Source organism: Condylura cristata, unplaced genomic scaffold, assembly GCF_000260355.1.
Source record: "Condylura cristata isolate star-nosed mole 26May11 unplaced genomic scaffold, ConCri1.0 scaffold00029, whole genome shotgun sequence".
In the NCBI taxonomy this organism is placed as follows: Eukaryota; Metazoa; Chordata; class Mammalia; order Eulipotyphla; family Talpidae; genus Condylura; species Condylura cristata.
Window position 1 is genome coordinate 9,655,612 of NW_004567130.1, and position 16,150 is coordinate 9,671,761.

At 57.1% G+C, this 16,150-nt stretch overlaps 2 protein-coding genes across 3 annotated transcripts in view; both read left to right on the top strand.

Annotated features, from left to right (window-relative positions):
* The window catches only part of TCN2 (transcobalamin II), a 13,038-nt gene extending 7,885 nt beyond the window's left edge, over positions 1 to 5,153 (top strand). For both annotated transcript variants that reach the window (XM_012730798.1, XM_004690675.2), the window contains exons 7-9: positions 17 to 188; positions 2,402 to 2,517; positions 4,687 to 5,153. In XM_012730798.1, the coding sequence (XP_012586252.1) occupies positions 17 to 188; positions 2,402 to 2,517; positions 4,687 to 4,748 (350 nt within the window). In that variant the 3' untranslated portion in view covers positions 4,749 to 5,153. The remainder of the gene's footprint in view (positions 1 to 16; positions 189 to 2,401; positions 2,518 to 4,686) is intronic.
* Positions 5,154 to 8,723: 3,570 nt separating this feature from the next.
* SLC35E4 (solute carrier family 35, member E4) lies at positions 8,724 to 15,110 on the top strand. Its single transcript, XM_004690909.2, has 2 exons — positions 8,724 to 9,965; positions 14,153 to 15,110. The coding sequence occupies exons 1-2, from the start codon at positions 9,347 to 9,349 to the stop codon at positions 14,584 to 14,586; spliced, it is 1,053 nt and encodes a 350-aa protein (XP_004690966.1). The 5' UTR covers positions 8,724 to 9,346; the 3' UTR covers positions 14,587 to 15,110.
* The last annotated feature ends 1,040 nt before the right edge of the window (positions 15,111 to 16,150 follow it).

A 16,150-nucleotide genomic window follows, 5' to 3' on the forward strand; every position in this document is an offset into this window, starting at 1 on the left:
GCTCTCCTTGGCACAGCCATGCTGGAACCAGCTACAGAGACCCTTTCACAGACCCAAGCCCCAGAGGACATCAGCGTCCGGCTGAGAGTCCCCAGCGTCCTGCCGATGTACAGTCACTCCATTTCTGTCCCTGCTGGGTCCTCCTTGGAAGATGTCCTGAAGAAGGCCCAGGCGCTTGGAGGATTCACGTGAGACACTCCCCTCCATTGCCCCCCACCACCTCCCATCCCTCACCTACCTGACCCCACTTCCCTGCAAGGGGGTCTCAAGAAAGATGGCGTGGAGGAAAGAGTCCCCTAGAGAGCAGCACCCGCCCAGGCTCTGCTTCCACCTTTTCTACCCCTGACTCTGACTCTATAGCAGATACAGGGTGCTAAGGGTGGCATGCAGGAACCCCACATTGGAATCCCAGCTCCACCACTTGGAACTGTAGGACCCAGAACTCACCCCCAACTCAGTGAGGGTGCCAGATGTCTGGGCATGAGTGCCTATACAAGATTTGACGCAGGATTTTTATAGGTGCCAGGGCCAGCACGGGGTAAGTGCTCGATCTAACTGGCTTTCATAAAGATAAGAAGTTTTATTAGCAAACAATCGTTGTCTAATCCCTTGGCGAATTACCAAGCGTGAGCCCTCAGTAGCATGTGGATGTTGGACATTTTTCAACTTGCTTCTCATCTTGAGATTTGACACTTCGCATCTGCAAAGTGCTGCCCTGTGCCAGGCTTGTCTGTGCCTGAATAAGATGGGAAAGGTGGAGGTGATCCCCAATGTAGCTCAGGGAGTCGAGCCCACTAGACACCTGGGCCCGGCTTCTCTTCTAGAAAGAGATGCCTCCGTTCCAGACGGCCCCAGTTTCAATTCTCCTACTGGCATTCCCAAAGGACAGCATCCTACAGCCAGGGGCGGGGGTGGGGGGGAGTGCTGTTGCCCTAGGGCTCATCTGGGTTGGGGAAAGTCTGGTCAGAGCCATGCAAAGGCCGCTGAGAAGGACAATGTTCTCTGGACTCCACATTGACTCATTTCTGTTCTATGAACTAGGTGGGCGCTGATAATATGTTTGCTACTACAAGGCCTTTCTCTTTCTGGCTCTGGACAATTAAAACCCTAGACAACTTTGTGAATTAAGTACAAAGAAAACTGTAAAGCCTGTGGAGAAGCAGGTGGCCCTGTCCGCGGCCGAGAGCCTGGTGCTCTTAACCTCCTGGGTCCTAGCTGCCCCAGCAGCGAAGGCCCTGGCGGCACCCCCCCCCCACTTCCTGGCACCTGGGTGGTACTGCCAGGGGCGCATAGACCCAGAGAACTGCCCACCAGCCCCCTTGGCAGACCTGTCTGCAGCCTGCTGACGTTCGTGCTTAGATATTGTCATCAGAATGAAAAAAACGGAGCCTGACATGTCATTCAGAACTCCAGAACCTCTGAGAAGCTGTCAGGGACACGGATCTGAGGAATAATTCTCTTGTTGGTTGGGGTGGGTGCCCTCATGGGTTCAGGGATCAGTGATGAAGGTCCTGTCCCGCACAGGGACCACACCACAGACTCAGCCCTATAGCAAGCCCTAGAGAGAGGGTCGTGGGTCGGTGGGGAGGAGAGAGAGGGAGAAGGGGGGCCAGGGGGAGACAGGGAGAGGGGGGAGGGAGGGAGGGACAGAGAGAGAGACATGATGTGCTCGGAGAAGGGCCCCAGCAGCCAGCCAGAGTGGAAATGACTGGGTACCTGCGGCTACGTTCCCTAAAATAATACTCTCGCTTTGTCGCATGGGTGGGCTTTTTACCCCTCTTCTTAAAACTACAAAAATCCTCCCTCGGCCGCTGATAAGCCTCTTGCAAGGAGTTTCAAGAGGACCCTTTGGCAGTGGCGCCCATGGGTTGGATATGTAGGACGGAGGCGAGAGGCCCGGGGGTCTGAGGAGGGAGCCTCTTGGCACCAGGGCCCATTCTCACTTCAGTCCTCTCCAGGAACCGGGCAGAGGTAGAATCAGAGAGGAGCAACCTGGCCGCAGGAAGTGAGGTCACAGAATCAGGTCCCCAAGTCATGGGATCTTCCTGACCACAGACCTGGTCCCACCACCGGGTGTCTCTGTCCTGCCTCGCATGTTTGCGTCTCTCCGCATGGCTCACCCTCTCCCAGGGGAGACAGGGTCTTCTGGGCGAAGCTAGCAACTTCGATTCTCAGCTCCTATGTCATCCGCCGCCGGGTGGGGGGCAACAGCTGAACTGATCATAAAGGGTGCCCCTTCCTGCAGGCCATGGTCATGGCCAGTACCAAGGGGGTGAGTCCCTAAGTGGACAGTGTCAGGCGGGGATGGGGAGGAGGGGCAGCCCCCCAGGAGGGGACCAGGCTTGCCCAGTGCTGGCCACGGAGCAGAAGCACCTCTTCTCCCTCTTCACTTTCCCGGCAGGTATGGAACCCAGGCCTCCTTGTCAGGTCCCTACCTGACCTTGGTGATGGGGAAGGAAGCCGGGGAACGTGAGTTCTGGCAGCTCCTCCGGGACCCCGACGTCCCCTTGCTGCAAGGTGAGTTTAGGGACCTGCCACCTCTGGACGTGTCCCCCATCTGCCCCAGAGAGAAGCCTCTCCAATCACCCCAGCTTTCCCCTGACCTTTCCTGGTCCAGATAAGTGTGGAGGGCCAGGGTTGTATATCATTCCATTCATTGAACTGAATTCTTTGAATTCTCTAGCAATTCTAGGACAGCAGAGAGACAGCAAAGAAAGTTAAACATCACCCAAAATTTACATCCCAGAAATGCCTTCTTATAACTTCTAGTGTGTTTCCTCCAGATCATTTTTTAAATATAGGGCTTGTTTGTTTTCATTAAAATGGAGCCATATTCTGTAGCAATGCTGACAGAAATAAAAAGTGAGGGGTCTATCTATTCTAAATTTCTGCTTGCTGAAATAATACTAATAATGTTTTATTTAATCAGTGATCAACAATATTCTCATACCAAGATGTCACCAATGCAAGGTTATTGATGACATATTTTGTATGATTTTTTTGGGGGGGTACCAAAATTTCAGGTCAGCCTATTGGAGACCCAGCTCTGTAGATGGTTTCACTGCTTGATTTTTTCATTCTGAATATATTACAGATACTTTTCTATGTTGGGATATGCAGCTCTCCCCTGTCTTTGTAGAAGCATCTTCCTCTAGGGTACTTTGGGTAACAGGAAATGCAATGCAAACCAGCTTCCGTGGTGTGAGACCCACTGGCTCATGTGGAGTCCAGGGGGAATAGGGGCTCCAGGGTTGGGCTGTTCAGGGCCAGCCTGCCTCCCCACGACTCCCTTCTCCTCTAGGGAGGCCCTTCTGCGTCTTCCTGCCATTGTCCCCTTCATAATGGAGAACACTTGTCTCTGGGTTCCCTGACAAACTTCTGGTGTCTCAAAGGTGGAAGAAGCACGGGGGCTTCTCGGACCCGCCCCTGTTGCTAGGAGTGGCCCAGGCTCTGCACCTTCCGCTGGCTAGAGAGAAGGGATGGCGGGACCAGCCCGGGCCCACCCCAGGCTGTGTGAGGCACAAGCGGCAGTGGAGTGGAGTCCCAGGCTGTAATTCTCCAGCTCCTGCCGGACCTCCAGGTGTCCCCAATCTGACTCACAGGCCCCAAGCTGTCGTGAGCATCCTGGTGCACAAAGCTGGTCACCAGCCGTACTCTGTCCTGCTCCCGCCACCTGCGCTTCTGGGCACTGGCCACATGCCGGCACTGGGCGGCTGGCCTTGTAGGTGGGACTTTCTGAGGGGGCCTGTGGAAAACATTCTTTTTCCCTGCCTGTTTTTTGACCAAAGTGAGAAATAAAACAAAGGGGTGCAGAAAGAGAAAGAAAAATACCGGATGGTTTCACTCATAGCAGGAGTATAATGGACCAGGCGAGAAAATAACAAAAATAATGAACAACCATATACCAGAGACATTCTGTGGGGGCGGAGTGGGGAATTGGGATCAAAAACGGGAGGGGGGGAAGGGAGGGAAATGCATGGGACTAGGGTGGTGGCACAGGGGTGATCTGGTGATGGGAAACCCGCGGGGATTACAATCGGGATGGAAAAAAAATGTGCAAAATGATGTAAAAACAAAGGGGTGCCGATGTGGCGCCCTTATGGTAAAGGCTGTACTGGAGGATGTGACCTGGGGGAGGACCCAGTGGACATATGGAGGCCGTAGACTTGAGCTTCTGAGATCCCCCCAGCCCGACAGGAAGTCCTGGGAAAAGGGAGGGGCTGGCTGACCCCAGCACTCCCAGAGGCCCAACAGCTTGTCCTAAGCCACACAGACAGTGAGCGGCAGAGCTGGGGCTTGAATCCCGGGGCCCCACACGAGCTTGATGTGCCTTGTGAGTGAAGGCTGACTCTCCCTGGTTCTCCCTCCATGCCCCACCAAGAAAGTTCCTCTTTCTCACAGCCCCTGCAGGACTGCAGACAATGATCCTGGGGGTGGCCTGTCGGGGCCTTGCTTCCTTCCCCTCCGTGTGGGTTATCTGCCCCCTGCCCAGTACTCCTACTCTCCAGGGGATTCCCCCCTGCAAAAAGCCTCTGGGCCTCCAGGACCCTGAGTTGAGTAGTTCAGTGTTTTCCCACAGCCAAACCCTGAGAGGATGTCCCAGACCTGTAAGAGTGGGGAGATGAGGTTGGGGCGTGGGACACCCTGCCCTGGGAATCTTCCCCCACACCTGGTCTGTTTCTGCAGGTATTGCCGACTACAGACCCAAGGATGGTGAAACCATCGAGCTGAGGCTGGTGAGCTGGTAGCCGACTTCAGCCCTGTACCCTCTCTGGGCCTCTGCCTCCACCCAGACACTTGGGGCATGGCCCCATCATCTCAGTCGCCACTCGGCGGGGATCCAAAGCCACCGCCCAGCCAGGAGCAGGGAGCCAAGCACCGCCCCAAGAGGTCCCCTGAAAGTCACCCAGAGGCTGCAGTCTTGAAGCATCTCTGACTCCTCAGCACCAGAGTATCCCTGCCCCCCACCCACACCCCTGCCACTGGCATCGTGAGCCCGTGAGCCCCACTGGCTCTGGGGCTGGGCACCTGCAGGAAGGATGCCAGTGTCGTGGGCACCCCCAAAGCCAGTGTGGGGAGCGCATTAGCTGGTGAAGACTCCACAGAGCTGCTCAAAGTCTGCTTCCAAAATGATTAAAGCATTGATTGTGCACTGGCAAAATGCCCGAGTGCCTCATGCTGGGGACCAGAGGAGGGGGATCCCGCCAGGGGTTGCAAAAGAGAGCAGGTGACATTCTCCTGGGAACTGGGATAGTTATGCTGCTGACTTTGTTATAGGGCACATACTCGCTGACACTTTTGCACAAGCCAAAGTTGTTATTTTCCTTTTCATCTCTGCATGACAGAGAAAGAAACTGGTCTTCAAGGAAGAAAAGTAAGCATCGGGCAGGGCCCGCATCTGGGGTGGCCTTCTGACTCCTCCACTGAAAAATGGGGGCATCCGGGAGAGCGATGATTTTGTGCCAGAGCCCAAACTCAGCTGGGGGCCCAGGAAGGAATCTGAGCCCCTGCTTTTCCTACGTGAGGCCACCACCCTTCCTCGCTGGCCCTGGACTGTATGCTAGGAGTTGGGGTTCAGGCCAGGGGGCACCCCCTGCCCACAACTCACTGAGGAACGAAAGGGAGCCGTTAATCGGAGACACAGATTAAAGGGGCCTCTTTCTAGAGAGCCAGTTCTAAACCCTGGGCCGGGAGGAGAAGGAGGTGTTTTTAAAAATTCTGTTGTACAGAAACAAACATCAAGATATGAGAAAAACCTGCCTCTGCACTTCCCCACGCTTGCCCTCCTGGGGCAGGGAGCCTGCAGGGGGCTGTAAAGGTGCCCTGACTCACCAGTAGCCTCACGGCACAGGGTGGAGTCCCTCTGCCTCAGGTCACACGTCTGGAGATGGGAGAGCCAAATCCTCACCCCGTGACCTGAAGTGACTCCTTGCTGGTGTCACTGCACCAGGCTTCTGCCTCCCCAACCCCAGAGACACTGACTGAGGGAGCCACTCCCCTCCCAGGTAGGGGAGGCTGGCTGTGGCAGGCCTCAGGCCAGGCTGGAGATGGTCACCAGGGCTTTGAAGGGCCCACGAACCACGCGAGAGCCTCCCTCTGGAGGGAGGGTCCTAGTAGGAGCCGAACCCTGTTCAGAATTATTGAATCCTGTTCAAACCAAAGGTCATTTTCTGAAAAGACCCAGCTCACAACTTGGAGCAGTCAAGGGTGGCGGCTTCTGAGGGTGGTCCAGCTGGCCCGCCTCCCAGTTCAAGTCCTCAGCCCCTCTTACGGTGTGGGCCTATGTCCCAAAGCCCGACAGCACAGCCCACGGGTCAGGTGTCTGCCCAGCACCATCAGCAGGGACCCTGAGGAGGCATGTGGGTGAGAGGACAGGCGTGTCCCGTGCAGGGCCCACAGAGTCTAACAGACAGAGGCCCTCTCTGGGATCGGGTCCAGGCTCCTGTCCTACTTGTACTTAGGTCTGTGTGACTCTGACAGTTGCGTTTCCCCGCTATCAGCCTGCTTCCTAACTCATAGCTTCAGGCATGTGCCTTGGAGATACACCCGTGGGCTCCCCACTGATCACAGCAGTGGAATGCAGGTCCAGGGGTGCAGCAATGAGAGGAGAGGCCAACAACCCACAGCTTTTGCAGCTCAGTTGCTGGAAATGGTTCTTCTCTGGTCCAGTGCCATCCCGAGTCCCTCCCCACATTACCTGGTCTCTGCATTGGGCGGGGAGGAGGGGTTGTGGCAGGGACGGCATGGGGCGAGGGCCACACAGCTGACAGCTGAGCTTGGGGTAGACCCTGAGGAGTGCCGGGGTACCATGGAGGTAAGCTCCCTGCCCTGCACGTTCCCCAAAGGAGCATCCCACTGAGAGCCTTGCGGCCTTCAGGTCAGGGCAGTTTAAAACAGGGCTCCAGAGCCAGACAGACCTGCCTGCACCCCCACCATCCAAGAGGCACACACCTGGGCACCTTGCTTCCTCCTCTGCAGAGCTCTTGGCCTGCACCCCTCAGGGGCCGCCGTGGCAGTCAGTGGTGGTGAGTCTGCACCTTGGTCTCCCTGGGCTCCTGGCTGGGCCTACCTCAGAGTCACCTGCTTGGGCTCTGCCCTCAGCCATCCCAACTGTGCAGCCCTCTCACCCCCCCAGGCCCATTTAGGCTGCATCTAGTCTACCTTACTCCTCCCTGTAGCCAGGCAGGGCAGCTGGGGCCCCTTTGTGGCAGTCTTGGGGGACAGATTTTCACTGCCCACCACTCCCTGCCAGCTCATCTGGGAAGGACAGGGTGTTTATTATTCTTTTTAATTTTTATGTTTTTTATTAAAGGGAACCTAACTTGAAAGTTGACAAAATCCCCCAAAGAATATAAGCCTTAGGGGGTCCTGCGGCCTTCTGTTCAGGAAGTGTAGAGGAGGAAGGGTGCGCTGCCCCTTGCTGACTGCGCTTCCCTCCTATCGCCCCTTCTGGAGAAATCCTGTCTGTTTCCATCTCGCCAGGAACTCCCCTGCTCTACAATTGGTCCTATTAAGCAGTGACTTGCAGGTTCCATTGTGCATCAGAATCACCAGGGGCAAATGTAAAGATGCAGATTTCTGGGCCTACGGGAGAGCGAGCTAGCGAGCATCTGAATCAGGTCTCACCGTGAGGCTGGGGTTTCTAATCCAAGCTCAGGGATTTTGTTGCGGGTCGCTGGACACCTGCTGCCGTCCCAAGATCGAGCCAGCTGAGGGCGCCACGGGCCGGGATAAGCGGGCTCTCGTTTAGGTTTTCTTTTTTGTTCCTCCAGAGCGTTGCTGTCATCAAGGACTTGGTCAGACAATAAACCAGGGGGGAGCCGTGTCCCAGTGGGCAGGAGCTTCCGCAGGGAAGGGAACCTGGTGTCTGGGAAGAGGCTGGCAGCTGGCTCTGGGCACTTGGCTGGGCCAGACCTTCTGCCTTAGGCCTTGCCCACTTGTTCCCCGAATTCAGGGAGGCCGAGGCCTGTGACCTGGAATCCGGATGGGCCTGTCCTGCTCTAGGGCTCTGCTGTTTACCCGACCCTGGGCCCAGATAGGGGCGAGGGCTCAGTGACGGCGGCTCTGCCGCCCTGCCCTGGCTTTGTCTTGCCAGGAGTGGGGACAGAGGGTGGGTCCCGCGAAGGCCAGCTATGAGTCAGCTCTGAGGGCCCAGAGGCAGGGACCGGGGCTGCTAACTCGGGAATGATGCTTCCGCCGCTGTGGGTGACCATGGTGATTCAGCTTCCTTCTCAGGGCCCAGTAGGGACTCCGCCTTGGAGCGGGTGGAGGTGCTGGGGCTCGGGAGGGGCGACTCCAGGATGCTGAGGCCCTGTGGGATAACTGTGACGGTGGCGGTGGACCGGGGCTGGTCCTGGGACAGAGAAGGGCCCCTTCTGGAAGATGGAGTGGGGGGTGGGGAGCTGGAGAGAGATGGCCCAGTGTCCCCCGCCCTGTGTGGGTCGCTATGGGGGCTCTCCTTGGCACTGAGTTTGGAGGGGCCTGACCCCCACTGGTTGGGGGAGACAGACAGGCTGACCGCTCCGTTTCAGGAGCTCTGCTGATGGAGGGAACGCGATGTGGATGGAGCAGGGGCAGTGAGCGGCGGCGTGGGGGCGGGGCGAGACGTCCGTCCCGGCTCTGGGGCGGGGCCTGGCCGGAGGCGGGGCCGCAGTCTCAATCCAACTTCCCGGTAGGGGCACGGAGGCGGCGGGGGCGGGGCCAGGAGCGCGCGGCCACGCCCGCCGGGCCAGGCCCTGGCTGGAGCCTGGCGGGAGCTGCTCTCACTGCCGAAGCCACAGTCCGAGCTGCCGGGGTCGGAGCTAGCGCGCAGGCCGGGCGGGAGCGGGTCCAGCTTGCCACCTGACGCGCGGGTCGGAGGGTGGGCCGGCTTGTCAGCCTTGGAGTCTGGGCATTGTCGGGGGCAGCGAGCGGCCACCCCGTGGGCACCACCGGACGCGGGAACCTGGATCACCCCTCCCAGGCCTGGGCATCGCCGAGCACGCAGGAGATCCCAGGGTTTGGACGGAGGATTCTAAGAGCTCAGCTGGCCTCTAGGCGAGCAGAAGAGTGGAGACTTCAGCTGGCACGGGACAGAGGTGCCTGGAGCTTACTAGGCCAGACTGGACACCAGAGACCCTGGCATCCCTGCGCTCACGCTCTGGGTGCTGTCCTGCCGGGGCCGCGGACACAGCATAGCCCTGGACCTTGACTGGCACGGGCTTGGCGCAAGAAGTGCCCTCACGTGTCTGAGACAAGGAATTGGACCCAAGGAGGAAAAGGAAGAACAGCCCCAAAGTGGGGCTCTCTGGTGGCCCACAGTTGGCCACTAGGGAGCTGGCCTTCCACCCGGGCCCCCCTGGTACGGATGTGCCGCCGCCCGCTGGAGCACCATGACGGCGGGATGACTTCCACTAAGGCAGCGGTGATGGCAGGCGGGGCTCGGGTGGCCGGGTCCCCCGAGTGGCCCCCCGGGCCTCCCCCAGCCCTTGGGTGGCCCCGCCGGGCCCGGGTGGCCGTGGCAGCACTGGTGTGGCTGCTGGCGGGAGCCAGCATGTCGAGCCTCAACAAGTGGATCTTCACGGTGCACGGCTTCGGGCGGCCGCTGCTGCTCTCTGCGCTGCACATGCTGGCTGCGGCGCTGGCCTGCCACCGAGGGGCCCGGCACCCCATGCCCGGCCGCACCCGCCGCCAAGTGCTATTGCTAAGCTTCACTTTTGGCACGTCTATGGCCTGCGGCAACGTGGGCCTGAGCACTGTGCCCCTGGACCTGGCACAACTGGCCACCACCACCACTCCGCTGGTCACCTTGGCCCTGTCGGCTCTGGTCCTTGGCCGGCGCCACCACCCGCTGCAGTTCGCCGCCATGGGCCCCCTTTGCCTGGGGGCCGCCTGCAGCCTGGCGGGTGAGCTGCAGGCACCGCCTGCCGGCTGTGGTTTCCTGCTGGCTGCCACCTGCCTCCGTGGCCTCAAGTCCATTCAGCAGAGTGAGTGCCTGGGTCACTGCTTGAGGGGGTGGGGGTGGGGTGGATTTTGTGACCTGGAGGGTCCTAGGAGGGTTGTGGCTGTTATCCCATTTTACACATAAAGAAACTGAGGCTCAAGGCTTTGGGAGAGGCAGAAACTGAGGCTCAGTGAGTCCCAGGATCTAAAATTAGGTTCTGATTTAGGGTTTTAGTAATGCTAATATTTAGCATTTAGTAATAGTTGCTACGGACCTGTTTCCTGTTTTGCCAAGCCCTTTATGGCACAGGACCTCCATACAGCCCTGATCGGTGGTACTCTGTTGTCCCCATTTGACAGAGAGGCAGAGGGGCTTGCCCTGGGCCATGTGACTAGTGAGCAGCAGAGGCAAAAGTTGAACCCAAGCAGCAAGATTCCATGCTGTGCGAGTGATGTGGTGGAAAGTGGGGGACCAGAAGCCAGTGGGAACCAGGGAGGGAGGAGTGGGCATGGTCTTGAGCTGAGATTTGGAAGGCCCCGGGTCAGCTAAATCTGGGAAGTGCTGATGCTTATTGGGAGCTGCAGTGCACAGGTCCCTTGCTGGGTACTGACCCTGGAGCGCCATGGCAACCAGGTGATGGGACTGGGACCCAGAGAAGTTCATGGTTTGTCCAGGGTCACTCTGCTGGTTCATGTGATTCCAGGTCCATGTGGCTCCAGCCCTTGGCTCTGATGAAAGGAGATAAGGGGCTCTGGGCAGAGAGAGAGACCTGCTACATCACGGCCTGACAGCGGAGGGCACTTTCCTGCCTCTTCTACTAACAGGTTCTGAGTCATAGCCGCCCCCTTCTCTCTGCCTTAATCCAAGGAAAACATAGGGGAGGCCAGGGTACCCGCTTGGGATGGGGAGGCCTGGGTCCTACCCACACATTTGCTTATACTTGATGGGTAACCTTGAGCAGGTCCAAGTCCTATCTGGGCCTCAGTCTCCCCACCCTTGAGAGTTGGAATTGGTAGACTTCCTGCTCCTGTGACCCAGGCTTGTAGGAGGAAGGGGCTGTTCCCAGCACTGGGCTGGGGTTGGGGACGGTCAGGGGAAAGCGAAGTCAGAGCTCAACCCTGCCGCAGCATCTTGAGAGCCAGGACCCAGAGGCTGTTTTTATCCTCCGAGACCCTGAGACAAGGCCAAAGCTCAGTTTTATTTTTGCCCTCAGGTTATATGAGAGCTAGGGACTGAGCTAGGGTATGAGCTCTGGGCATGAGTCGGTAGTAGGAAACCTGACCCGTAGGCCTCCCCCTTCTTTGGCAGGGCCACAAGGCTGGGAAGGCCCTGGCCTACTAAGAGGCCCAGTGTACCTCACCCAAGGGGAGCCCCAGCCTGCAGGACAGGCTCTAGCCAGCAAGGCCTCAGGACATGGGCACAGAGTGGCAGGTGCTTGGCATCAGGCTGCTTTCCTGCCACTTCCCTTCTTCTCTCCCAGTTGTCGACTACCTGGCTCCTGAGGCAGGTTGGCTGCTTGCTCTAAGTCCCAGCACCCTCTGCTTCCCAGACATGACCCCACCTGCCTTGGTTATTTGCCTGCCTCCCCCCAGACAGGAACTGTGAGAGGTGCAGCGTGACTTTGGGCATTTCTTTGTCTCTCGCACCTGGCACGGGAAAGGTTCTCTTTAAAAGCTGGATTTATTAATGGCTCTGATAGCAGAATTGGCAGACTGGTTAGGTGACATGATTCAGGATGCTAGGAAGGGAACTTAAGAGGCAACAGTTCGAGAGAAACAGACTGGAGCCAGGTAGAGAGATGGGTTTTGGATAAGAGGAGGCTTCTACTTCTAAATGTCCTAGGAAAAGCACCAGGCAGATTTAGATTAGCGTGTGACTGACTGATATAAGCTTCTTTCCTGAGAGTAGACGTCATGGGAGTAGATGAGTCTATGAAGGGGAACACCCAGGCAGCCAGAGGTAGGGACAACTTCCCTCCCACCTTGGGTCAGTTTTAGGCCCAGGGGGCCTGTCTGGAGAGAAAGGTGATGCCACCTTTCTACTTACAAAAAGGCTGGGAATTAGGGTGCCAGTTTGCTAGGCTTATTCTCAGCTGGACCTGTCTCAGGGAACAATCTGACCTGACCTCTGTACTCTGAGATTTCAGGATGGTGGGGGGACACATCAGAAGCAGATGTGGGGGGACACATCCGAAGCAGAGATCACAATAGCAGGAGAAAAGTTCTGGACCCAGGGTGTACACAGGCATAGTTGGGTGGGTACTTCTCCCCCCAAAGACCAGAGAGGGCTGTCTAGGAGAGGAGACTTGCACAGCTAGGTGAACAATCATGCAATAAAAGTCATGACAGCTACCAAGCCCTCTCCGTGGGCACACACCATTTGGCCAGAGCATTCTGGGAACAGGAAGTCTGCTTTGTCAGGGCATGGGGTATCAGCCAGCGGGAGCAGAGTGTGGGAGGCCAAAATAGCCCTCGTGGGGAGCAGTTAACTGGGCTCCAGAGCTGTGCTTAGCACCACACACACCCCTGTGAGGGACTCTGGTCACCCTCTCCAAGGAGACTGCAGGAAGAGAGGGTGCCTTGCCTGATATCACACAGCTAATGAAGAACAGGGAAGGGATGAGCCAGTAGCAAACTGAACAGGGTGGGTCCCGAGGACAGGCAGAAGCTCAGACACGTTCAGAGGCTGGAAAGTAAAATGCATCTGGAGAAGGAGAAATTGAAATGGAGAGTTGGGTCGGAGGAGAGGTCGCTGAGGAGGCAGGACAGCAGGCTGGAATTTAGGGCACTTTATGTGGGCTGAGCTCCCTCTGGCAAAGGGCCGCTGCAATTTCCTTGGTGCAGGGAAAGGAGGCGAAAGGAGAGCGGGGTGCAGAACAGGTGCAGATGCTGGTGGGGGAGAGCTGGGGCCTTCCTGCTGACTGTCTCACAGAGTGGGGGATTCTCCAAAGGTGACGTTCACCTGAAATTCAAACTCCTTCCAGTGATTGCACCATTAACACACAGGCCACAGGCAGCTCGTTATAATGCTATATTTGGAGTGGAAGAGCAGGAGGCATTCCAATTATCTGCTCATTTCTAGAAATGCTAGAGCTGGAGGGACGGTTGCTTAGAGAACAAAGCCAAAACATCAGAATGAAATCGAGAGAAAGAAGATTTCCTATTCTAAGCAGAGCTTATGAGTAAGCATCTCTGTGACACTTTGGAAAGCATGTGTCAGAAAATGCATAGTGCCTCAGCGGGCTCTGGGGGAGCCTGCGTTCATCACTCATCTCTGCACTAAAAGTTGAAAAGGCCTCGAGTCTTCATGGCCCTCCTGCAAACACTCACCACACCCGAGTTGTGGCTGTGTAGATGGCGCCACTTTCTCTGGGAACCACGTGGGCGGTACTGTGTGCACACTCACACACACAGAGAAACACACTCACGTGTGCAAGGAGGTGGGAGGACCCCTTCTTTTCTTGCAAAGCTAGAAGGCTTGCTCTTCCTCCTGGATCCATCTTGTAAGCCCCAGTGTTGACAGCCAAAGATTCTGACACTTGTGAGCAGTGACAACCAAGTGCGGTCAATGGCTTCCTTGTTCCCTTATCGTCTCAACGGTCGTCAGTGAACGAAGCAATGAATGGGCCCACCGTCCTGACACCGACACTTGCTTCAAAAAGTTTTCTTTAATGTCAAAGCCGTATCGCTCGTTCGTGGCAGAGCTGGGCTCTTCTGCCAGCCTGCCACTGCTGTGGGCTGGGAGCTGCCCCCTGGGGTCCTGGTGGGTGCAGTCAGGGCTGATGCCAAGGAAGGTGGGTGCACACCCATTGGCACAGCATCTTCCTAGCTGGTTCAGGCCCTAAGGCTTTTTCTCCAGGCAGAGCCTGTGGAGCCCCTGATGATTTGGGGGGGTTGATCCTTGTTTCAACCTGTGGGAGGTTGGTGATAGCAACTTTATTTACTTTTAATATAGTTATTTTTATGACTTTCCACTTACTGAGCACTTATCTCAGAAAGGCTTTATGCAAGTGATCTATTTTATTAGTGCCCGCCTGCAGATAAAGAAACCTGGGCTCGCCAAGGTTAAGTGCTAGGTCACAGCTAATGTGGACCGAGGTCACAACCCTGGTGGCCTGACTGGGTTTCTGACCTGCATGTTACCGAGGCGGGAGGATGGTAGTGGAGGTTATCCTGGAGTCTCGGGGGTCGTCTCCCAACCCGGTGCTGACGGCCGCTGTCCTGGTTGCAGGTGCCCTGCTGCAGGAGGAGAAGCTGGATGCGGTGACCCTGCTGTATGCCACCTCGCTGCCCAGCTTCTGCCTGCTGGCGGGCGCCACTCTGGTGCTGGAGGCCGGCGTGGCATTGCCGCCAGCTCCCACTGACTCCCGCCTCTGGGCCTGTATCCTTCTCAGTTGCCTCCTGTCCATCCTCTACAACCTGGCCAGCTTCTCCCTGCTGGCCCTCACTTCTGCCCTCACCGTCCACGTCCTGGGCAACCTCACTGTCGTGGGCAACCTCATCCTGTCCCGGCTTCTCTTTGGCAGCCGCCTCAGTGCCCTCAGCTATGTGGGAATTGCGCTCACCCTTTCAGGAATGTTCCTTTATCACAACTGCGAGGTCGTGGCCTCCTGGGCTGCCCGCTGGGGCTTGTGGCGGAGGGAAAAGCCTGACAAGGGTCTTTGAGGCCTGAGGATGTTCATGGGCCTCCTGGAACAGCCCCAGCCTGAGTCTGGGTGTGGCCAGCGACTGTGAGAAAAGTGGCGCACCGGCAGCCACCACCTCTGGGGCCGTGGTGGACATGCTGTGGAAAGGTCACCTTGGAGGTTGGAATGGGGACTGCCAGAGACGCACCCCATCTCTGCCTGCCTCTCCATGTCATGGACCCTTCTCACCACTGGATGGTGGGTCTTAGCCTGGCACGATCACTGTACTTGTCAGAGTAATCACCACAATTAGTATCAACACCGCTTGAAGTTGCTGGCCAAGTTCTGGAAACTTCACCCAGCTCTGAGGAGGCCGTTGCTGATTCCTGGCGGTCGCACAATCCTTCCGGAAATTGGGGGAGGCAGCTAGGGGGCCCAGGGAAGAGCTTCTTTGCTGTGGGCTCCCCCCAGGGAATGGGGTCATCGTGCCAACTCCAGGTAGCTGCTGTGGCCTCACCCTGGGCCCCCCAATTTTGGGTCTTCCATCCTCAAATAAACTATTTTTGCTTGTACTTTTGTGTCATTCCTCAGGGTTACAGCCAAAGAAATAAGAGAAAAGTCAGTAGCCACTGACCACTGGCCACCCACTCTGGCCTATGCAGGCCCCCAGCGCCTTAAAGTCTCCCACTGGCCAGACTGCCCTTGTCCACCTCTGGACAGCGGCAACTTCCTCTTTGACTTGGCTCCTCCACTCCATCTTCCAGCCAGCCCAAGGGATCTTTCCCAAACACACACCTATGGCTCCACTGCTCCTGTGGCAGAGTCAGAGCTTCCTGCCATGCACCACAAGGCCTCAGGGTCTGACGCCTATGGCCTGACCAGGGCCTGTCTTGTTTTCCCACTTTTGGCCCCACCTTCCAGCCTCACCAGTGTCCTGGTCCCCCAGGCCTGCACAGTGGTGCCTCCGCACATGCTGTTCCCTCTGGTATGCTGTTCCCTCTGTCTGGCATCCTTTACTCTTCTTGTGGCCAAAACCTTGGCTGAGGGAGAAAACCCAAACACGGAACGTTCCTTTAAAAGAGAAGCCATAAAGGAAGCTTGATGAAGGAAGGATCCCAGCAAGGGGCAGTGTCCAGGGCTGTGGATGCAGAGGGCTGAGTTGGGTGACCTCATAGAGGAGGGAGGGCCCAGCAGGGAGGGCGTGGAGACCTGGGAGCGGGCCTGGGACATGTGTGCTAACCCCTAGCACTAGCCCAGAACCTCCCCAAACAACTGGTTGAACTCAGCCTTTCCTGGGGTGTGTGCACTTAACCTCCCACCTGCTGCCCATTTAAATGATAAGGGCCCAGCCATCCTGAAGTAGGGAGACCTGGGATTTAACTGCCCACCTCCCTGCGTATCCTGGGTAGGTGGCCTTTCTCTCTGGGCCTCTGTTTCCTTGTCTGAAAGATGGGGCTTTGGATCCCATAGAGAGATTTCGAATGAGGAATGTGGTGGGCAGGGCGGGGCATAAGAAGTGTGTGACTGGGCAGCTAGCTTGGTTTCTCTCTCCAACTCGTCATCCACCCACTCTGAGGTTCCCAACTGATCTGGAGAATGGCCAT